This window comes from Palaemon carinicauda, chromosome 40 (genome assembly GCF_036898095.1).
Source record: "Palaemon carinicauda isolate YSFRI2023 chromosome 40, ASM3689809v2, whole genome shotgun sequence".
NCBI lineage: Eukaryota > Metazoa > Arthropoda > Malacostraca > Decapoda > Palaemonidae > Palaemon > Palaemon carinicauda.
In genome coordinates, this window is record NC_090764.1 from 65,263,526 (window position 1) to 65,286,993 (window position 23,468).

At 45.7% G+C, this 23,468-nt stretch overlaps 1 protein-coding gene across 2 annotated transcripts in view; it reads right to left on the reverse strand.

Annotated features, from left to right (window-relative positions):
- Positions 1-23,468, reverse strand: part of LOC137631830 (UDP-GalNAc:beta-1,3-N-acetylgalactosaminyltransferase 2-like) — an 85,054-nt gene that overhangs the window by 7,061 nt on the left and 54,525 nt on the right. For both annotated transcript variants that reach the window (XM_068363835.1, XM_068363836.1), the window contains exons 6-7: positions 17,980-18,163; positions 11,944-12,173 (exon numbers count right to left, since the gene is read on the reverse strand). In XM_068363835.1, the coding sequence (XP_068219936.1) occupies positions 11,944-12,173; positions 17,980-18,163 (414 nt within the window). The remainder of the gene's footprint in view (positions 1-11,943; positions 12,174-17,979; positions 18,164-23,468) is intronic.

Sequence of the window (23,468 nt, forward strand, 5' to 3'; positions counted from 1 at the left end):
TGACGTCAGGTTGGTGGCAGAAGTGTTTGTCCTCCTCTTTGCCTTTAGGGTGCTCCTGCTCCGTCGGCGAAAAGACGCCTCTTCACATCTTCGCCTCCGCAGTCTACCTCTTTGGAGCAATCTGCCCAGCCTGCCTCTTTTGGTTCCCAACCTTCGCTTCCGTCATTGGGCTTTCCTCAACGAACTTCGGTTCATTCTCGATCTCTTCCTATGTATCGCCTCACGAGGGTCACATTTCTACGCCTGAGCTCCCAGCTGCAGTTCATCGGCAGTGTTCTCCGTCTTGTCAGGCATCTGCTTGATGTTCTCCAGCTCGTCAGGTTTACCATCAACCTTCAACACGAGAATTGGCAACTGTCCTGTCAGCTCGTAGATCGCCTAGCCATCGCGAGAATCGCTTGCAGTTGACAGGAGAGCAAAGACCGAGGCACGTCTCTCCGATGTTTCCCTTTCCAGTAAAGTATCTCACATAGAGTCTCCTCTTCAGAGACCTGCTGTTGATCAGCCTGCCGATCCCACGCTCAAACATCATCGTGTCGGTGGCAAGAGTCCTTTCACCTCTTCGCCTCCTAAGTCTTCTTCTTCGGAATAAACTGTCCTTCCTGTCTCCTCTCGTTACCGACCTTCGCCTCAGTCTCCGATCTCGTCTCAACATTCTACGTCACACCAGCCTTTTGCCCGAAGGGATGCGGTGGCCCAGAGATTTCACCAGCAGGTCATTAACGCTGAGATCGCTAGACTCCGAAACTCCTCCATGACTATGAGGGGGCTCTTCCTCTTCGAGCCAAAGGAACATTGAACAGGCTGCAGAGAGGTGGTGGAAGTTCAACAAGGTTCCCCCCTTCTTAGGGGCCCTAACAGCTCGGCCCTACAGACCAGCCTTACGAAACCATCAACTATTAAAACGGTAGCGGTTTTGAAAGGGAAGGTGTCTTGGAATCCCTTTCAAGGATAGGAAAGGCAACAAGTCCAATCGTGGAGGATAACATCAGAGAGGTGGCAGTAAAAACTGCAAATGCTAGGAGAGGTCATCTCCCTGCTTGTCCACCAGTAGGGGGATGCCTACAAAGCAGCTGGACCAGGTGGATGCAGCTTAGCGCCGAATCTTGGACAATCTCTGTGATTCGTTCAGGGTATCGCGTCCCATTTATTTCATCTCTCCCTCCACTCACCAAGATTCCAGTGCTTGTGAGCTCCTTTACGACGGGATCAGCAAAGGGGCATGCCCTTTGGGCCAAAGTCCAGACCATGTTGGAGAAAGGTTCTCTCCAGGAGGTCCCGACGGTTCCCTAGGCTTCTTCAAACGACTTTTTCTTGTGAAAAAGCTGTCTGGAGGCTGGAGCCAGTCACTGACCTCTCGGCTCTGAACAAGTTTGTCGAACAGACTTCGTTCAGTATGGAGACGGCAGACACGGTTAGTCTAGCAATAAGACCAAAGGACTTCATGTGTACACTGGATCTAAAGGACACATACTTCCAGATCCCAATCCATCTGTCAAGGAAGTATCTGAGATTCAACATCGACAACAAGACATACCAGATGAAGGTGCTGTCTTTTGGCCTTTCCACAGCACCTCAGGTCTTCACAAGAGGGTTTGCCCTTGTGTCATCTTGGGCTCTCAGGTTCGGCATCTGTCTCCTTCGTTACCTGGACTGGCTAATCCTAGCAGACCTGGTGGCAACCCTTCTTCAGCACCGACACAAACTTCCAAGACTTTGCCAAGATCTGGGAATCATGGTAATCTCGAGAAGTCTTCCCTGCTTCTAACTCATAGTGTGGTATACCTGGGCATGGTATTAGATACCAATTAACACAAAACCTTCCCATCAGACGACAGGATAGCAAGGCTGAGAAATCAAACGAGAATAACTCTCTGCCAAAAGGGGCTATGTCTCCTTGGACATCTATCACCTTGGCCTGTCTAGTTCCCATCGGTCGCCTCGGGATTCAATCTCTCCAGTGGCGTCTGAAATTCAATTGGAATCAGGCCTTCGATTCACCGGACACTCTGATTCTCACGGGATCAGAAGAAAAGACAGATCTCGAATGGTGGCTGACAGATGGGAATCTGCTGAAGGGTGTCGATCTTCTCATCCCTACTCCTGATTTGATGCTGTTCTCGGATGCATCAAAAGAAGCGGGAGGGGGGTCCCACGTGCTGCACCACAAGGCCTTAGACCTTTGGTCAGAGTCCGAATAGTACCTTCATATAAATCTACTAAAGACGAAAGCCATTTTTTCTGGCCCTTCAAGAGTTCCACCAGTTCCTGGTGGTTCACTCAGTGGTGGTGATGAGCAACAACACCATGGTAGTGGTTTACATCAAGGAGCAAGGAGGTACTTTTGCACAGCCCCTATCCCATCTAGCAGTAGAGATAGTGAGATGGGCACAAGTTCACTCGGTCTAACTATTAGCTCGCTTTATTCCAGGCAAGAGGAGTGTGCTCGCTGACAATCTGAGCAGAGCATCGCAGATAGTGGGCTCCGAATGGTCTTTGGATCATCTAGCAGCCAACAAAGTCTGGACTTTGTGGAATTCCCAGACTGTGGATCTGTTTGCGATGGCCCTGAACTTCAGGCTCCCGTTGTACTGCTCCCCAGTACAAGATGCATTCCCACAACGGTGGGACAGCATCAACGTATATGCATTCCCACTGTTTTGTCTTATGAGAAGAGTACTCAACAAGACCAGAATATTGGTCAATCTGTCAATGACCCTCATAGCTCCACTATGGCATCACACGGAATGGTTCCCGGACCTTCTGCTGCTCCTGACGGGACCCCTAAGAGAATTTCCTCCGTGACACAATCTACTCAGATAACCACGTCAACATTTCCACAAGGCAGTAGCTTCGCTACGCCTTCATGCCTGGAGACTATACAGCATCTCTCTGAGAGAGGCTTTTCACAAGTCGCGAAGGGAATATCTGGATGGCTGCGAAAGTCATCAGCTTCATTCTACCAGATGAAGTGGAACGTCTTCTGTGATTGGTTCCGCAGAAGGGATCTCAATCCATTCAATACTACTATTCCAACAATAGCGGAATTTCTCGTGTATTGAGGGAGTAAATGCATCTTGTGGTTTCAACGGTTGAAGGCTATCTCTCAACCTTGAGTCTCGCCTTTAAACTGAAAGGAATGGGCATTTCCTCATCATCCTCATGCGAAGTTATGAATTTACCTGTCCTCAGTCAGAAGTGAGACCTCCCCCATGCCACGTGGTTCAAGTTCTTTAGTCCCTAGATGGATCCCCATACGAACTATTACAACGGGCAACAGACCATGCTTAGCAGGTTTATCGAGGTGTTAGGGTCTCATTGTCACACTAATCTCTGCACAATAGGGATTACCTCTAGTAAAGCCTAAAAGCCAGATTGGCAGGGACATCCACCCTCCTAATGGGTGAGTCACCTCTATAAAAAGCATTTGTTTGTATTCCAGTTATGGAACAAATGACAAATTCAGAGGTAATATGTATTTTTCTTAACAATACAAACCTTAGCTATTTATACATACTTGTCCACCAACCCTGTCCCCCTTGAAGTCCTACCTCCAAGCAAAGTGATTTCAATCACAGGTGTGTGAGGGGGAGGGGTGGCTAACTAGCGGGAAGGGTAGTTAACCCTCGCTGAATTTTAATGGCTTATCCTTTCAGTTAATACCCCTATATCGTCAGGAAAAAATACAAATTTGTCATAATCTAAAAGTTATAGAAGTGATTTGCAAAAGTATTGAAACTTATATATGAAAAAGGGCAATTTATAAAAACATTGCCAATATTTAAAAAAAAAATATATATAAAAAATTAAACTGATAGAGAAAATCTGTTCTATAAAAATTTAGCTATTAAAATTATCTTTAAAATGCTTTTCAAATGATGAAAACTGGTTGAGAAACAAAAATCAAAAGTTTTGAGTAATTTGTATTTTTCCTAACAGTACTTACCTTGAACTACTTTCTTAGGAGTATCTGGGATCTCCTCCCAACCGACCAGAATTTTGTGTAGTTTACCCTACCTCCGTTTTCTATGCGGGGAAACCTCTGGCGGAGTGATACACGCCATGAGGCGACCCGGGGTCAGAGAGCGTGCTTGCTCAGGTCTCGACCTCCAGTAAGTTTTAGCTAGATAGGTTTCTATGAAGTCCTGTAAGGCACTCGGGGCAGGATGGGCGGGCCATAACCCGAAAGTAGTTCGAGGTAAGTAATGTTAGGAAAAATACAAATTACTTAAAATTTGTGATTTGTTCCAACACTGAGTACTTACCTCGAACTACTTTCTTAGGAGACTTATACTTTAAGAAGTGGGAGTGGCCTTCTGGACCTAGAGACCATCGACAAAGAGAAAAGAGGCACCTAGATAGGAGGCTAGGTTCTGCTGACCTCAAATAGAAAAACGAGAAATAGGGAAACTACGCAAAAAACTATCTTAGTGTCTAAGTAACTCACCTATGTAAAAATCCTTGGAGACGTATTCTTTCACTGACAGTGCATCCCATAGAAGGTGAAGGAATCAAGGGTCATGAAGGGGAAGGTGATCGGGGGGAAAAAGGGTAAGGAAGGAACCTGTGTCTCTTGGACTTACCACCCACAGCTTCGCCGGGGCTACACCTTTAAATCTTCTGGAGCACAGAAATGACGGGACCAAGAGAGAATCCATCCAAGGATTTTCTCTAACATTCCTTTAGGTAGAGAGCCGTAAAGGTGGATTGTCTTGACCACATACCTGCCCTCAGGATCTGGCCCACTGCCATGTTCCTCTCGAAGGCCAACGAAGTACTCAGGCCTCTAATGTCATGGGGTCTAGGCTTCCCCGGAAGGTTGACTCCTGAACTATCGTAGGCTCTCATGATTACCTGTCGCAGCCAAAAGGACACCGTATTCTTGGATATAGGCTTCTTCACCAGTCCTGAGGAGACGAACAGACTCTTAGTCTCGGGGTGAAGTCTGGCCGTCCTCTCTAGGTACTTCCGTACTCCCCTGACTGGGCACAGTAGCAAGTCCCTCGGGTTGTCCGTCCGCGAGATTGCTGGCACTGAGAACCCCTCAAACCTAGGGTCCCGAACAGCTGGGTTCTGAGTTTTGGCCACAAAGGTGGGTAAGAACCTGAAGGTAGCTTCTTGCCACCCCTTCGAGTGAGAGACCTCCTAAGAAAGCCCATGAAGCTCACTTACTCTTTTTGCCGAAGCAAGGGCTAACAGGAAGACCGTCTTGAGGGTGAGCTCCTTGTCCAGGATATCCTTGAGAGGCTTGAAGGGAGGTTCTGATAGCATCTTCAGCACTCTACTCACATCCCACTTGGGCACTCTAGTGGCCTGGGGGGGACATGACTGTTCAAAGCTCTTGATGAGCATCGAGATATGCCTGGAAGCACCTAGGTCGATGCCCTTTAGGAGAAAGACTTGGCCCAACGCCGCTCGGTCTCCTTTGTTGGCTGGAATGGACGTGCCCACTTCGTCCCTAAGATAGACCAGGAAGTCTGCTATCTCGTGAATGGAGGACCCTAATGGCCTAATGTTCTTCGAGGAGCACCATTTTGTAAAGGTAGCCCACTTCGCTTGGTATACCACGACCGACGACCGTCTTAGGTAGCCTGACATCCTCTCTGCGGTCTTCGACGAATATCCTTCCTTCCACAGGAGACGCTCGATAACCTCCACGCGTGAAGGTGGAAGGACCGAGGGTTTTTGTGAAACCTTTGGAAGTGAGGCTGCCGAAAAAGGTCTGGCCTGCCCGGAAGAGGCCAAGGCGGGAGGCACGCCAGTTCCTTTAGGTATGCGAACCATTCTCCGGCCACCAGGGCGCTACCAAAGTCATCCACAGGTTGTCCGCCCGCCTCACCCTGTTGAGGACCTGCCTGAGCATTCCGAAGGGGGGGAAGGCGTATACGTCAAGATTGTCCCAAGGATGTTGAAAGGCGTCCTCGAACGCTGCTGTTGGATCTGGCACAGGTTAACAAAACACAGGGAGCTGTGCGTTTAGTCTCGTGGCGAAGAGGTCTATTACCGGCAAGCCCCACTTGGCCACTCCTGGGTGTAGGGACCATTCCGACCCTACAACTTGACCCATCCTGCTGAGGCCGTCGGCCAAGACGTTCCTCTTTCCCGGAATGAACCTGGCTGTGATCTTGATCTGCTCCTCCTCTGCCCATTCCATGAATTCCGTCGTGAGACTGCACAGTTCCCTCAACTTCAGTCCTCCCTGCTTCTTCACGTAGGCCACCACCGTGGCGTTGTCGCACATCAGAACCACGGTGTTTCCCCGGAGTAGATGGACGAACTCTCGGCATGCCCTTTGTACGGCCACCAGTTCCAGCACGTTTATGTGCCGGCTCCTCTCCTCGGAGTCCCATTTTCCTTTTGCTGCCTTGTCGAGAAGATGGGCTCCCCATCCCTCTTTGGATGCGTCCGTGAACAGCAGCATCTCCGGAGGATTGACTGCGAAGGGCATTCCCTTGAGGGTGTTTGTTCTGACATGACACCACTTTTGGACCTCCTTCGTCTCCGGGGACACCGGGACTATCTTGTGCGGGGAGTCCCCCTGGTTCCAGAGCTCCTTCAGGTTCCACTGCATGCCCCTGAGTTTAAGCCTCCCCTGAGTTTGAGCCTCCCCTGGGGGACTAACTTTTCCAACGACACGAGATGGCCTATCAACCTTTGCCAATCCTTGGCTCTCCTGGGCTGGCCCGACAGGAAGGGCCGGAGTATCTGCTCTAGGTTGTCCAGTTTTTTCCGCGGAGGGGAAGGCTCTCGCCAACCGGGAGTCTAGAACCATCCCTAGGTAGGTCATCCTGGTGTAGGGCATCAGCTGAGACTTCTCCAGGTTGATGATGATACCCAAGACGTTGCAGAACCGCAGAAGTTTCGTGCCTTGCTCCTTCAGTGCTCCCTCTGAGGCTGAAAGCAACAACCAGTTGTCTAGGTACCGAATCAGGCAGATGCCCTGTTCGTGTGGCCAGACTGAAACTGTTGCGAAGACTCTCGTGAAGACCTGAGGAGCTGTCGACAGATCGAAGCAGAGGGTTCTGAACTATAACGTCTGGGTACCCCATTTTACCTTTAGGAACTTCCTGCTGGAGGGGTGGACAGGGATCTGGAAGTAGGCATCCTTGAGGTCTATGGACATCATGAACTCCTCTTCCCTCAAGGCCGCTAAGACCGACTTCAGGGTGTCCATCTTGAAGTCGGTCTTGCACACAAACTTGTTGAGGGCTGAGTGGTCTATGACCGGTCTCCAGCCCCCTGTCGCTTTCTCCACCAGGAAGAGCCTGCTGTAGAACCCCGATCCTGGATTCTTGACAGGTTCTACTGCCCCTTTCGCGAGCATGGCCGAAACTTTCTCCTGCAACGCTGTCTTCTTCAAGGGGTCCTTGGGCGCCAACCACTCTGCCTGCTGGTCCGGGATGAGAGGGGGCGCCTCCGCTAGGAAGGGCAACCTGTACCCTTCCTTCAGCACTGTTACGGTCCACGGATCCGCTCCGTGGTTCCGCCATGCTTGCCAAGAGTGATTGAGGCATCCCCCTACCTGAGGCTTCGGCAGGAGTAGGGGGCCTTCCATCCTATCTCCTTCGAGAGGCGCGGCTGGAACGTCCTCTCCTGGAGCTAGAGTAGGATGGTCTGAAGCTCGCTTGAGGAGTCAAAGTACCTCTACGGGAGGGCTGCGAGGGCTGGTGCCATGACACCGACGGGGCGTCCCTTCTGGGCTGGATCGGCGAGGCGCGAGGAGGATAAGAGACATCCAAAGAGGTTCTCCTATGGGCCGGCCGTCTTGCTGGAGGGGGTCTGGGTTCTCCCACATCCTTCAGTTTCCTGACCCTCTCCACCGTCTCTTCCACTGCCTTCAGGGGGAACACCGAGTTGCCCCACAGGGGCAAGTTCCTTAAGGCTCTTGCTTCTCTGTCTGGCAGTCTCCTGACCAACTTACTCAGGACTGTGTCCCTCTTCCGCAGGATCCAGTTGGCTGCCAGCGAGAGGGACTGGTACGATAGGAACTTGAGAGCCTTCCCTCCTGAGCTAATTAGTTCCCTCAGTAAGGTCTGGTTCTCGGGGACGGAGAAGTCGGGGGAGGCCTGAAAACCTACCAACATGAAGGCCCACCAGTCTAACCATGATGAGACGTACGCCAAATCCAGGGCCATGTCCTCCATCATGGAGACTTCCGTCGGAGAAAAACATACTGGAGCAGAGGAAGCCCTGTCTTCAGCGGCTCCCTGATTAAGGATGGCGATTGCTGGCTTGACCGTACAGGGACCTCTGCGGCGTCCCTCCGGGAGATAAAAACGCTTGTGTCTTAAGCCCCTGGAGGAGTTTGGAGGAGCTATGATTCCTGGGAGCGTCCGCCTGGCTGGCTATGAAAACTTATCTATGTGGTCCATACCCAGCCTAACGTCCCTCACCAGGGGAAGAGCCAACGAAGGCCTCTGTTACACAGGGTTATCTACCAGCCTGCTAAGGCCGGAGAGCCAGGCTTCGGCTCATCCAGCCTATGATGGCGCCTGATGAGGGTCAGGACCTTCCTATAAGTGGAGACCTCGTCCGTTGAACATTCTCCGCTATCGACGAGGGCCTCGGCTGAGTGGTCCTCTGCCTGAGTAGGAACGTCTAAGGCGGAGGGCTCCGCTTGAGGTGGAGGCATCTTCCTCTCGTGGAGAACTCTCGGCGGCTCGACTCGTTGAGCGGGCAGCCCCGCTGGGACGAGGGTAGCCGTCATGGGCCTACCACCTCCTGCAGGGATCCACGTGGCTGCGGACTTCCCCGTGTTAGCTGGATAACTCTTACGCTCAGGGCGTTCGCTTGAAGAGCCGTGGGCTGGGACGAGGCTGCCAGTCCGAATGGGCGACTCTCTCCGCTGTGCGCATGAAGTCGGAACCTTCGCGGGCTTATGCCTGTCAACCGAGACCTGAAGCGAGGACTTCTGCCGATGTTTGGGTCTGCTGGAGGAGCCGTACCTCGAGGATGGAGAAAGAGCTCTCAGGAGCCAGCCAGAGATACTCGGGGCTGCTGAAGCTCCTAAGAGGTGACTGCGTGGGATGGTGACACGCACCCATTCTTCTTTTGACGAGCGGCTTCTCCTGTGTCTCCTCCTGGGGGATCTGGAACGCCTCCTGGCATGGCGAGATCGGGAACGGGACCTCCTCCTCGGGGATCTGTCTCGTCACCTCTTCGAGTCCCTCGGACCTTGACCCAAAAGAGGAGACCGAAGACTGGTACGAACGTGCTGATCGGTCCGAGTCGTCCCACGTTGCTGGTGGTTCTTCATGCCGGTCCGCTGATGAAGAAGGCTAGAGAAAGACGGGCGGGAGCGTTGCTGAGGGCGCCGGGGGAGAGTGAGGCACTTTCTTACGGGTGTCGAACTCCTCCTCCAGTCTCATGGGTGACCTGGAGGGTGTCCTTGGTGGCGCCCACGCGAGGGGGGTCCGATCTCGGTGAATCCTCCATCTCAGCATCTCCCCCCGGCCGCTGACGTATCTGAAACGCAGATCCACGAAGCGGGGGAAGAGTTTATGGCAGCCTTCCCAAACATAGGATCGTCGGTAGAGATGGGACCTGCTGGCACCAGGCACTCGTCTTCCTAACACACTCCCGTCCCTCCCTTAAGCCCCCCACTTGCCTGAACCGACACTACATCCCCACCAACAGGCATCACGGACTCCTGGGGAAGAGCAATGGGCCGCTTACCCGCAACAGACTTACCTCGTCCCCTACTCTGGGTAGGGGAAGCCGGCAGAGAAGCTCTCTCTGAAGAGGCATCGGGCGAAGCAAGAGGCGAGGCCATGCTTGGCTTCTTTGGCAACCTCTTGTAGCCTTCTTCTTTTTGGTGCCATAGCGCACCCACTGGACTTCATTCCGGGATTCACACTCCGGACACGTGGCTGCAGGGGAACACACACTACCCCTACACGACGAACACAAGGAGTGGGGGTCGACTTTTGGCTTGGACAGAAAAGCCCCAGAAGATTTACCGGCCATAGGCCCGGGGCAACGACGGGGATGCTCCAATAGAATAGTAAAGCACCACAAGACACAGGAACACAGAGGGAAAGGGTAGGATAAGGTAAGGTATGAACACAAGAGGACCACGTGGGGACCGCGTGGGACACAAAGGGTCGCACTGGGTAAGGAGAGCGCGGCGAGATGTTATCACGACACGACCAGAAAACTTACTGGAGGTCGAGACCTGAGCGAGCACGCTCTCCGACCGCGGGTCGCCTCATGGCGTGTATCACTCTGCCAGAGGTCCCCCCCAGCATAGAAAACGGAGGTAGGGTAAACTACACAAAATTCTGGTCGGTTGGGAGGAGATCCCAGATACTCCTAAGAAAGTAGTTCGAGGTAAGTACTCCGTGTTGGAACAAAAGTAAATTAAATTTTAAATGACCTCAAAATAACATTGTTTAAATGGGACAGAGTCGCTTCCCTTAACCATTTTGGAAGAGGATATTGGGTAATTTGTATTGATTAGCAGACACTAAAGTTTATATTGGTTTGACTGCTCTCATGGCCATTGCTCATCCAGTCTTTTTTAATTTGGCATCTCATATTGCAAAAGGTGAAAGGAGTTCCTTACATTTTTCAGTGACAATCCTTAAGATACCGAAAATTTAAGGTGAGCCTTGTCAGGTTGATTGGGGCAAGTTTTTGTTAAGTTTCTTGTCAGTTTAATTCCGCCAGATGCACCTCAAGTGAGCTTCATTGAAATAAATGGAGTTTTGATAATGATTTTTTTCAGTGCTCACTGATATCCTTTAAGCCACTGATTATGATGTCAAACGGTTGTTGAATTCAATTCAACTTTGTATACTGAAAGCATACCCACATGGCATGGGTATGCTTTTAATGCTATATACTTGGCCATAGGAGGATGAAGCAATGGGATGGAAGGAAAATATTAACTTAAAATTTTTTTTTAATAATAAACATCGACACATTTGATCTTCAGAGGAAGCCATATGAACTGTAGGTGAGTACTGAAATAATTATTTTTATTATTAAAATTCTAATTTTCAATGTCAGACTTTAATATGAAACAGCTTTGAGGAGGAAGTAAGGCGAGTTAAATTGAAATACTCTATGGTTATCTCTTTAGAGCGCTGTACACACTATGATTCATGATGTGCGCGGTACTGAATGGATGCGTTGAAAAACTACTTATTTCAACACAAAATCGTACCACCGGCGTGTTGATGGGCCATCCCGATTTCCGTGTCTGCTCACTGTTGCGTCAGCATTCAAAGTTGTAGGAATGTTTGCTCAGCTCTTCAGGCCTAATGGCTAAAGCGGTCTTCCATTCAGTGTACAAGGAACAACTTTCATTTTATTTTAATACTAATTCTAATCATAAAAATATACTTTTAATAATATCAATTAAACAATTTTACTGAGGGTACAATTGGCACTATTCTATCTTGTTTCTCTTCCTCTTGTTATTTTGAAGTTTTTATCCTCTTGGTATTATCAAGTTTATATAGTTTATATATGAAAGATTTATTTTGATATTTTTCTTCAAATTCTCTTCTAGTTTTTCCTTATTTCCTTTCCTCACTGGGCTATTTTCCCTGTTGGAGCCCTTGGGCTTATAGCATCCTGCTTTTCCAACTAGGGTTGTAGCTTAGGAAATAATAATAATTATAATAATAATAATTTAAATACAGTAATAATAACAGTATAGTCTCCTGGTAGAGATTATTGGCATACCTCCTCTCTCAGTGAAAGCTGAACTGCAATTGGACAGCTAGCGGACGAAAACAAGTGAGTAACGTTGCAGTACAGTTTGGCCCCTAGTAATTTTTTTCAACACCATTACTGCACCATGAGGCTGATACATGAATCATAGTGTGTACTGGGCTTAACAATAAATAGTAAATTTCCCCTTACAAGAGAAATTCTAAATTGCCTAGCAAAAGAATAGTACTTAAGAGGATTCAAAAATGAAAAATCTCAACTTACCTGTCATGAGATACCCTGCCCCTGAAGGAAAACTTGGATAGCTTAAAGATGAGTATTTTGCATCTGCCCACTTTCCATACAGTGGAACTGATCTATGGTGATGAAAATGTGACCACATCTTAGGGGAGTTGTCATTTTCAGTGTCCATTAATATCTTTAGGTTGGAAATGTTGACAAATGTGTCATCATCAACCTTCATCATGAACTTGAAATCAAAGTCATGTGTTAACCTAGAACAACAGAAACACAAAATTAGTCATGACAATAATGAGACATGTTTTTATTCAACAGTTCTATATAATCAATGCTGAAGACCAGTAAATTTTTTTCAATATGAAAGTAAAGAATAATGAAGCATCAAGTCCATTAAGGGTCCAAATGAAACTATTGAAGGTACATGATAAAGAGGGAGAAGAATGGGTACTAGAACTGTTAAGGGTGGGTAATATGAGGAGAGGAAATAATGTTAAATAACTGGGAAGAAACTGATGGTAGAAATATTTAAGTAGAGGGGGGATGGTATACAGTGGGGTAATTATAAAGGAATTACACAAACAGAAAATATGTTGAAGGTTTATGAAAGAATACTTGCCCAGAGATTATGAGAAATTGTGAAGATTGTTAAACGGCCATATGGTTTTATTTGAGGAAGAAGAGGTAGAGTAATTTGGTTTTTATAATAAAAAAGTTAATGGAAAAGAGGCTGGAAGGTAATAATACTTTTGATAATTTTAGACCTAGGAAAAGTATTTGATAGAATTCAATGGTAGGCAATATTTCCATGTTTAAGTAAAAAAAATTAGTCAGGTTGGTTGACATTATGGATGTATTGAGAGAATGGATTAAGAATGAAAATCTAAGGGAACTCTAGTTGTTACGGCAAAATGATGAAGTATTGCTTGATTGCATCTGAACAGCCATTGATGGGAGTGTAACGTTTAAAATGCTTCTAGAATACTAAAATTACTACCAGATATTTTCTCAGACAGCATCTATAACATTTACAATGCCTCCAATTACAGCCACATCTTGGCTAAGACGGAATATCTGAACCTTATCTTAAAATGATGAAAAGTTGAAAATTATCCATTACACATGCAATAACATTTATAAAAGTACCAATGAATTAATTGAACTAAGAAAATGTTAATGCATAATGGAAACCTATGTGAAATGAAGTTCTAAATTACTTTATTTACACCCCCAGGGATTGATGGGAAAATTAAGAAAATTCTTCAGGTTACAAGTGCAATTCATGGGGAAAGATTCTTAAATAAGTTAGATAAAGAAGTGGAAGAACATAAGGAAAATCATGGAGATTTTTTCTTTAATCTGGAAGAACTTATTGGATCATTTTTAAAAGAAGATGAACTACAGCAGGGGTGGCCAACCTTTTGTTTCCCATGCACCAATTTTTTTCACTTCAGATTTAGATCCGCCACATTAACTTTAACCCCCTTTCAATCCATCAAGTATGGTGATTTGGACATATTTGGCGGTTATACATATAATCATATTGATGTATATATATATATATATATATATATATATATATATATATATATATATATATATATATATATATATATATATATATATATATATATATATATATATATATATATATATATATATATATATATATATATATATATATATATATATATATATATATATATATATATATATATATATATATATATATATATATATATATATATATATATATATATATATATATATATATATATATATATATATATATATATATATATATACATATATATATATATACATATATATATATACATATATATATATATATACATATATATATATATACATATATATATATATATATATACATATATATATACATATATATATATATATATATACATACATACATACATACATACATACATACATACATACATACATACATACATACATACATACATACATACATACATATATATATATATATATATATATATATATATATATATATATATATATATATATATATATATATATATATATATGGTCGTGTGGACAGATGTAGCAGTTGTAAAGGAAAAGATTTAACATGAATGCAAAAGTAAACTGTACTTACTTTACCGACACTTTGAATTTGCATTGATAATATTCATTAGTTTTTCCTGAAAGTACTAATAAAAAATATATGAACATAATTAGTAGTTTTAAAGAAAAGTAATTTCACATGCAGGAAAAATAAACATAACTAGGTTTAATGAGACTTTTTACTTTGCTTTGCTTTCACTAAATCTATAATATTAGGAGTTAAATTAGTAACTGAGAGCAGCAGACAGTTCTTCAGATTTGAATTGGACAGTCGCGACCTCAGTTTGTTCTTGATCCTTTTTATGGATGAAAATATGTTGTTCCAAGCGACAGGCATAAATTTGGGCAAATTTTCTCAATTGTGGAAAATGTTCACTTGGTAATGATCACAAAAAATTAAGCAAAAAAGGAAAATCGATTCGGTTTATAAAGAGGGTTTGGTGGTATGATTTTCAATACAATTGGTGTCATATTAGGAGAAAAAATGTACCTAAATCTTTTAAAAAATCATGATTTTTGCTAATAAATCAAAAAGTTTTTTATCAAATAACTTGAAACTTGTATATGATGAAGGTATTATATGTGTGTAAACTCTAAAACATATAAAAATGGTGTATTTTGAATAATTAGAAAAAAAATGCATTACATAGCGGACGGTCCCCTTAAATTCTTTTTTTATTTTTTTTTCTCTAGAAATCAGTATTATTATTAGTATTAGTATTATTTTTTTTATGAGAAGGCATGTTTTTATCTTTTATTATCTCTGGGGTATAGTGCGCCAGTTGTAATCGTGCTATGCGCCACTGTTGGCGCATGCGCCATAGGTTGGCCACCCCTGAACTACAGTATTCGGTTGCCTGTATGAAGAGAAAATGACTAAGACCCCTACAAGAACATTTCAATGGATGAATAAGAAAAAGAAAATAAGTTCCAATCACATGGATATTCAAATTAATAATTCAGAAGAAAAAGAAAACTACTACTTATCCCAATGTTTTCATCTGCAAAGAAACTTCTTCTTTGTCTGCCTTAGATATTATCTCAGATTCTATAAAGAAATGTTCCTAATCTTAATTGTTACACAATTAAAGATCAACTATAGCAGATGAGGCTTCTAGAGTAACATCAGATCAATGGTTAATGCATTGCCATTGTTGTCTTCTTCATTAACTTTCGACTAAAAGAGAAAAAAGGGGGGGCTGACGGACGACACAAGTAATGTAAGATTTTCTTGGAGAGAGATATAGAGAGCACATTCACATATTTATTTTCATTGTAGTCCAGAACTTAACTGTTACCATTTTACCTGTAGGCACACAAGATCTGTATCAGCATGAGGAGGTAACTTGAATAACACCCCTATAGGGCTATCGTAGGGTGCTGGAGATCGGTTTGAGTAGGACCATTCAACTTGCAACATGAAACAGGGGTGTTTGTTACATCAGGCTTCCGATAATAGCTGACACTAAAGATATCAGTTGGAGGGTGAGTCAAGTAACAATCCTCCTATCAAAACAGAAGCAGGGGAAGTAAGCCCAACGCCCCAACCAACCCTGGCCTATGGTGCTGGTGTTCAGTCTGATAAGGGCTGCTCCATTTACTTTCCCTTGCCAACCATTCTACCTTGCTGCCACAGATGAGTTATGGACTAACCAACTGATAATGACTGTTCCCTTGGAGGAGAAAGCTAAAAGAGCTTTCTTTGCAACAAACGATAACCACTACTCTGATCGCTTTGTCACAAGGAGAACAATGGGAATACTCACTGACACTTTACTGGTACCATACTACACTACACTACCCAGGGGCCAACTCACAAGACGAAACTAACATTGTCAGGTATGTCTATCAACATGATAATATATTCACTATTGGACACACAGATGAGCATGATGCTCTGTCTGTACCAGGTAACTCCCTTCCAAGTAAATGATACTACCACAGCACGAGCCCAGTGATACTGTGATTGGAGATCATCATTTCATAGCTGAAAGAGGGAGAGAACTGCATATAGTTCAACTTCCAATAAAAATACAGATCACATAGGGATTCACAATTAACTCCCACCACATGTCTTGACTGTAACTTATCTCTCAATGCCCCTTATAAATAATGAAGTAAAAACTGTTGGTTATCATCTAAGAAATATTGCTTTCATAAAAAAAAATACCTGGACAAAATTTCTGTAAAGAAACTTGGGATAAACTGTGTTATTACCAGGATTGACTACTGCAACTCCATCTATTACAATTTACCAAAAGTACAACTTAAGAAATTACAAAACATAATAAAGAGAGGAGCAAGACAGATAAAAGGTGTCCCACCAAGAGATAGGAGGGATCACCCCTAAACTAATTGATTTACACTAGCTGCCGATTAAAGCGAGAATTGAATTTAAAATATGTATAATAACCCACCAAGTTATCGTCCAAAATACTTAAAATAATTACTACATGTTGCACAGCCAATAAACCGTGTTGACACGAGAATAGTTACAGATGGTTTTAAACTAATGGAACCTAGATACATACCTACTGTAGGGTCCAGAGCCTTTACATATGCTGCCCTGAGACTATACAATAAGCTCCCATGAGACATTGAAGACATTAAGGCTTTCAAGAGGAAACTGAAGACTCCCTTATTCCGTGAGTCGTTTGACAGTGACGATTTAACAGTAAATGAGCAATGTGTGATAAGAAATGTTTAATACTCTGAACAAACATGATAAAACAACAATGGAGGTCCTGTAGAGAGTGGGGTTCCCCTGCTGTATGGGACTGGAAAAGCAGCCGTCAAAGTAAGTAAGTAAGTCTTCTAGTGTTTCAGCTGTCACAAGTGAGAGCACTCAAAAATATAAAAACATCTAGAAAGAAATCAAAGCAAGAAAAAGATTCTATAATGAAGATTGTAGAAACAGCACACCTGTACAAGTTGCAGCCAAAGGCAAAAGTGAATAATGGATCAGAGGGTTTACCCCCGCTCCTCACACCACCTATCATTAATCACTTACCATGTTAACAATCCAATGGGTTCTCCAGCACTTTCTAAAGCTATCTCCTTAAAAGGAAAAAAGGTTTGTATAAATGTAGAAACAAATTATGAAAACTTACTGATCATGAATTAGTCATTGCATAAAAATCATTGAAATAAAAGGCAAAACTCAGTCTGATTTCATTTTACAAATGAGACAGAAATATATCAACATTATCTATTCATTTGTAGCAACTACAGTATTGAGGAGTCTTCAGTTCTGGCCATTATAGCATATCTTAAAATACATAGCACCTTCTCTTCTAGAAGTTGAGTAACCCCTTAGGCTATCTAATAGCATGTTTATCAAATACTATCTGTTTTGCATACTGATTATGATAAATACTTTCAAAGAAACTCTCAACATTGAAATGCTTTCCATAAGAAACACAGCAAAATAAGGACTGTGTACAAAGTGTGACACAACAAGACTGAATCTCTGTTCCTCCTGACATAGGTCATCTGTTTCTGTTTTTTAATTTTACTGAAGGTCAAAACTGAAAATTTTTATCTCTTGAAATCACTTATGGTTATAATCATTTAATCTAGTACAACTAGAGTTTAAGCTGTTTACTGGGGAGGCTACTGCTGTGGTAGGGCACCACAGTGGGGGGTTGGGCTTGCCCGGCTGACGTTCTGGTGAGCATCTATTCTGATGGAACTGGAACTGAAACCAGACACCTTTAACCTTTAACCTTTAAAAGTAAAAATGTGATACATAAAAAAAAATGTATCACAAATTTTGAGCGAGTCCCTGACAATTAAAGAAATAGAAACCCCAATTAGGTATGGTGTCTTGTAATTGGCTGATTATGACAATAAGAAATCCATGACGCAAATGATGAAATGTAGGGTTTATTCAAGTAATTCTTACACAATAATTTGTACTCGGGTCAAAACACACCACTTTTGTTTACTAACCTCCTTAAAACCAACTTAACCTTTTCTGGTAATGTGGAATATACATCCCGGTGAGGTAGAACAAGTATGTCTCTGTTTACAACCTGTTCAATGGCAAGTTTCCTCATCACAAAATCCAAGTGGTCATTCCATTCTGAGGTACGTTGTAATCTATTTTCCGTATGTTTCTTCAACACATCCCTATCTGTAACATGCAAATAAATTAATGTCATTTTACAACAGTATAACTAAAAGATTATCAAGTGACCTTAAGGTTTTATAATTGGTTATTAACTAAAAGATAAAATTTCAACAGCATTTTTTTCATTACTAAGCTACAACCATAGTTGGAAAAGCAGGATGCTATAAGCTCAAGGGCTACATCAGGGGAAAATAGCACAGTGAGGAAAGGAAATAGACTACAAGAGAAGTGATGAAAAATTAAAATAAAATAATGTAAGAACAGTAAAGTCATTAAAATATATCTTTCCTATACATAAAATCTATATCTTGAAAAAACAAGAGGAAGCAATATTATTATTAAAAGCATTCCCATTAACTCTCAGAACATGTATTCAATAATGACATAAAGGTATCAAGACTTAATACATGAGCATACTATTTCAGCTGCATTGTACCATTTACTATAACAAGAGATTTCACTATTATTCAAGATACCAACATACAGTAAACATAAATGGACACAAGGAACAATATTCAGAGCTAGCCATACAATTTGTTCTCCGATGATAACGTAAAATTAAAATCTTTACTTCATTTTAACATTATTTTTAAAATTCTCTCTCATCATAATTAAATAACACCTAATTTATACTAATATGGAAAAAGAATGTCATTTTCAAGTTTATAGAAAAGAAATATCACATATTTTAAGTAATTTGTATTTTTCCTAACAGTACTTACCTCGAACTACTTTCTTAAGAGTATCTGGGATCTCCTCCCAACCGACCAGAGTTTTGTGTAGTTTACCCTAGTCCCGTTTTCTATGAGGGTAACCTCAGGTGGAGTGATACACGCCCTGAGGCTAACCCCGGGTCAGAGAGCATGCTTGCTCAGGTCTCGATCTCCAGTAAGTTCTTGATAGCTTAGGTATCTATGAAGTCCAGCAAGGCACTCGGGGTAGGATGGGTACTTACCTCAAACTACTTTCTTAGGAGACTTATACCTTAGGAGGTGGGAGTGTCCTTCAGGATCTAGAGACCGTGACGAGTATAGAAGAGGAACCTAGGTAGGAGACTAGGTTCTGCTGACCTCGAAGAAAACACAAGAAAATAGGGAAAACTACGCAGAAAACTATTTTAGTGTCTAAGTAACTCACTTCTGCAAGAATTCTAGGAGACATGTCCTTCCAATGATAGTGCATCCCTTGGCAGTTTCAGGGGGCTACCTGAGTCATTTCCGGTAAGGGAATAGGGGAAGGAAGAACAAGGGGGCTTAGGAAGAAACTTGTGTCTCTTGGACTTACTACTCGCAGTTACCACTAGGGCTACATCTTTAAACCGTTTGGAGCGCGGAAATGACGGGACTGAGCGAGAACCCGTCCAGGGACTTTCTCGAGTAGTCCTTCAAGTAGTGAGCCGTAAAGGTCGACTGGCTAGTCCAAGTACTTGCCCTCAGGATTTGGCCCACTGCCATGTTTTTCTCAAACGCCAAAGAAGTATTTAGACCCCTAATGTCGTGGGGTCTGGTCTTTCCTGGAAAGGGGAACCCCTGCACTACTGTAGGGCCTGACGATCACTTGCCTTAGCCAGAAGGAGATAGTGTTCTTGGAGACTGGCGTCTTCACAGTTCCAAGGAAAATTAATAGACTCTTGATCTCGGGACGAAGTCTAGCTGTTCTCTCTAAATACTGCCATACTACCCTGACAGGGCACAGCAGCAAGTCCCTCAGGTTGTCCGAGCGAGGGATAGCTGGCACTGAGAACCCTTCAACTTTGGGGTCCCAAATAGCTGGATTCTGAGTCTTAGCTACGAAGGAGGGTAAGAACCTGAAGGTAGCTTTTCGCCAGCCCTTCGAGTGTGAGATCTCGTACGACCGGCCATGAATCTCACCTACTCTTGCTGATGCCAGAGCTAAACGAAAGACTGCCTTGAGGGTGAGCTCCTTGTCTAGAATGACTTTTAGAGGCTCGAAGGGAGGTTCCAAAAGCATCTTCAGTACCCTAGCCACATCCCACTGGGGCACTCTAGCGGCTTGGGAGGAACACGACTGCTCGAAGCTCTTGATGAGCGTTGAGATATCTGGAGGTACCTAGGTCTATGTCCTTCAGGAGGAAGACTTGGGATGGACGTTCTTCGAGGAGCACCCCTTAGAAAAGGTAGCCCACTACGCCTGGAACACCTCGACTAACGAACGCCTCAGGTACCCTGACATCCTTGATGCCGTCCTCGACGGAAATCCTTCCTTAGTCAGGAGACGCTCGATAACCTCCACGCATGAAGGCGGAGGGACCAAGGGTTTTCGTGAAACCTCTGGAAATGAGGCTGCCGGAGAAGGTTTGGTCTGTCTGGAAGTGGCTCAGGTGGAAGGCGTGCCAGTTCCTTTACATCCGCGAACCACTCTCTCTCTGGCCACCAGGGCGCTACCAAATTCACCCACAGGTTGGCTGTCCGTCTCATTCGAAGTCGTCCTCAAACGCTGCTGCTGGATCTAGCACAGGAAAACAAAACACGGAGAGCTGTGCATTTGGTCTCGTGGCGAAGAGGTCTATCGCCGGCGAGCCCCACTTCAGGAAGAGGGTTTTGACCACTTCTGGGTGTAGGGACCACTCGGGCCCTACCACTTGACCCATCCTGCTGAGGCCGTCGGCCAGGACATTCCTCTTCCCCGGAGAGAACCTGGCTGAAAAATTGATTTGTTCCACTTAGGCCCATTCTAGGAACTCCATTGTGAGACTGCACCGTTCCTTCGACTTCAGTCCTCCGTGCTCTTTCACATAGGCCACTACCGTGGCGTTGCCGCACTCCGGAGCCACGGTGCTTCTCCGGGGTAGATGGACGAACTCTAGGCACGCCCTTTGTACGCTCCTCATCTCCTCGACTTCCCATTTACCTTTTGCCGTTTTGTCAAGAATATGGGCACCTCAGCCCTCCTTGGATGCGTCCGTGAACAGGAGCATCTCCGGAGGGTCGGTTGCAAAGGGCATTCACTTAAGGGTGTTCGTTCTGACGTGCCACCACTCCAGGACTTCCTTCGTCTCCGGGGACACCAGGACTATCTTGTGCGGGGAGTCCTATTAGTCTTTGCCAGTCCTTGGCTCTCCTGGGCTGGCCCGACAGGAAGGGCCAGAGTATCTGTTTCAGATTGTCCAGTCTCTCCGCAGAGGGGAAGGCCCTCCCCATCCGGGAGTATAGGACTAACCCTAGGTAGGTCATCCTGGTGGAGGGAATCAGCTGGGACTTCTCCAGGTTGATGATAATACTCAAGACGTTGCAGAACTGCAGGAGCTTCGCGCCTTGCTCCCTCAGTACTTCCTCTGAGGCTGAAAGCAACAACCAGTCATCTAGGTACCAAATTTGGCGGACGCCCTGTTCATGCGCCCAGTCTGAAACTGTTGCGAAGACCCTCGTGAAGCCCTGAGGGCTGTCGACAGTCCGAAGCATAGGGTTTTGAACTGCAACATTTGGGTACTCCATTATACCCTTAGGAACCTCCTGCTGGAGGGATGGACAGGGACCTGGAAGTAGACGTCTTTGAGGCCTATGGACCTCATGAAGTCCTCCTCCTTCAAGGCTGCTAGGACCGACTTCGGAGTGTCCATCTTGAAGTCGGTCTTGCACACCAATTTGTTGAGGGCTGAAAGGTCTATGACCGGTCTCCAGACCCTGTTGCCTTCTCCACCAGGAAGAGCCTGTTGTAGAACCCTGGACTCAATTTCTTGACTGGTTCTACTGCCCCTTTCGCCAGCATTGCCGAGCCTTCTTCCTGCAATACTGCTACTCTCAAGGGGTCCTTAGGTGCCAACCACTCTGCCTGTTGATCTGGGATCCGAGGTGGGGGTCCGCTAAGAAGGGCAGCCAGTACCCCTCCTTTAGTACTGCTACGGTCCACGGGTCCGCTCCATGGTCCCGCCATGCTTGCCAAGATAGTTTGAGGCATCTCCCCACCTGAGGCGTCGGCAGGAGTAGGGGGCCTCCCCTCCTAACTCCTTCGAGAGCCGCAGCCTGAACGCCCTCTCCTGGAGCCCGAGCAGGAGGGTCTGAAGGCTAACTGTGGAGTTGAAGCTCCCCTACGGGGGGCAAGGCAAGGGAAAGATTACGTTTGCCAACTTCTACATCCGACGGGCGGACGGAGCCGAAGAGGCATTGGGCAAAGATGCGGGGGCCTCTCTCCAGCGGCCACTGAGGCAGGCACTGGAGATGCAATAGCCCCGTTCGACCCGCTAGGGGGAAAACCACTTTGCCTTCGTTACGGATGGAGCCATCAGGAACAGGGGTAGCCGTAATGGGTCTACCCCCTCCCGGGGAAATCCGTGGGGTTCAAGTACCCTGTCATGTCAGCGGCCGCCTCCGATGCTTGGATGGGGCTGGCCGGGACGATGGCACGGCTGGCTCCCTCACGGATGGAGCCGCCGGGACGGAGGTAGCCATCATGGGTGTGTCAGTGGCCACCTCCAATGCTTGGATGGGGCTGGCCGGGACGGTGGTGCGGCTATCTCCATCACGGATGGAGCTACCGAGCCAGCGGCTGCCTCCGCTGGAAGGATGGAGCTCCTGCGGAGATCCATGGAGCCACGGGCTTCCCCGTGCTGGCTGGTTGGCTCCTTCGTTCAGGGCGGGCCATCGAAGAACTGGAGGCCGGGATAAGGTTGCCAGTCCGAAGGGGCGACTCTCTCCGCTGGGCGGGAGAAGTCGGAACCTTCGCGGGCTTATGCCTGTCGACCGAGACCTGGTGCTATGACTTCCGTCGATGATTGGGTCTGCTGGAGGAGACGTACCGCGAGGATGGCGAAGGAGCCCTAGGGAGCCAGCCAGTGAGGGCCTCTGCTGCACGGGGGTATCTACCAACCTGCTGAGGCCCGAGAGCCAATCCTCATCCGTCGCGGGCTTCGGTTCGTCCAGCCTGTGGAGCCGTCTCATAAGGGCTAGTACTTTTCTGTACGCGGGGCGGGGGCCTCGTCCGCTGAGCCTTGCGTCAGATGCCCTTCTGCCTGAGAGGGAGCACCTACCAAGGGGGGACCCGCTTGGGGGTGAAGGCATCCTTTGTCGTGGTACGACTTCGGCGGTTCTGGATGGAGGACGGGCATTGCCGCTGAGATGACCTGGACTTGTCTTTCCCCATGGAGGACCAAGCCGTTGCGGCTTCCTCGTGGCTGCTGGTTGTCTTTATGTTCTGGCCGGCCTGTCGAAGTCTTGGAGGCTGGGATACGGCTGCGAGACCGAAGGGGCGACTCTTCGCTGGCCGGAGCGAGTCGGAACCTTCGCGGACTTATGCCGGTCTGCCAGAGCCTGCTGTAAGGTCAAGGGGGTTCATGTCGAAGGACGGGCAT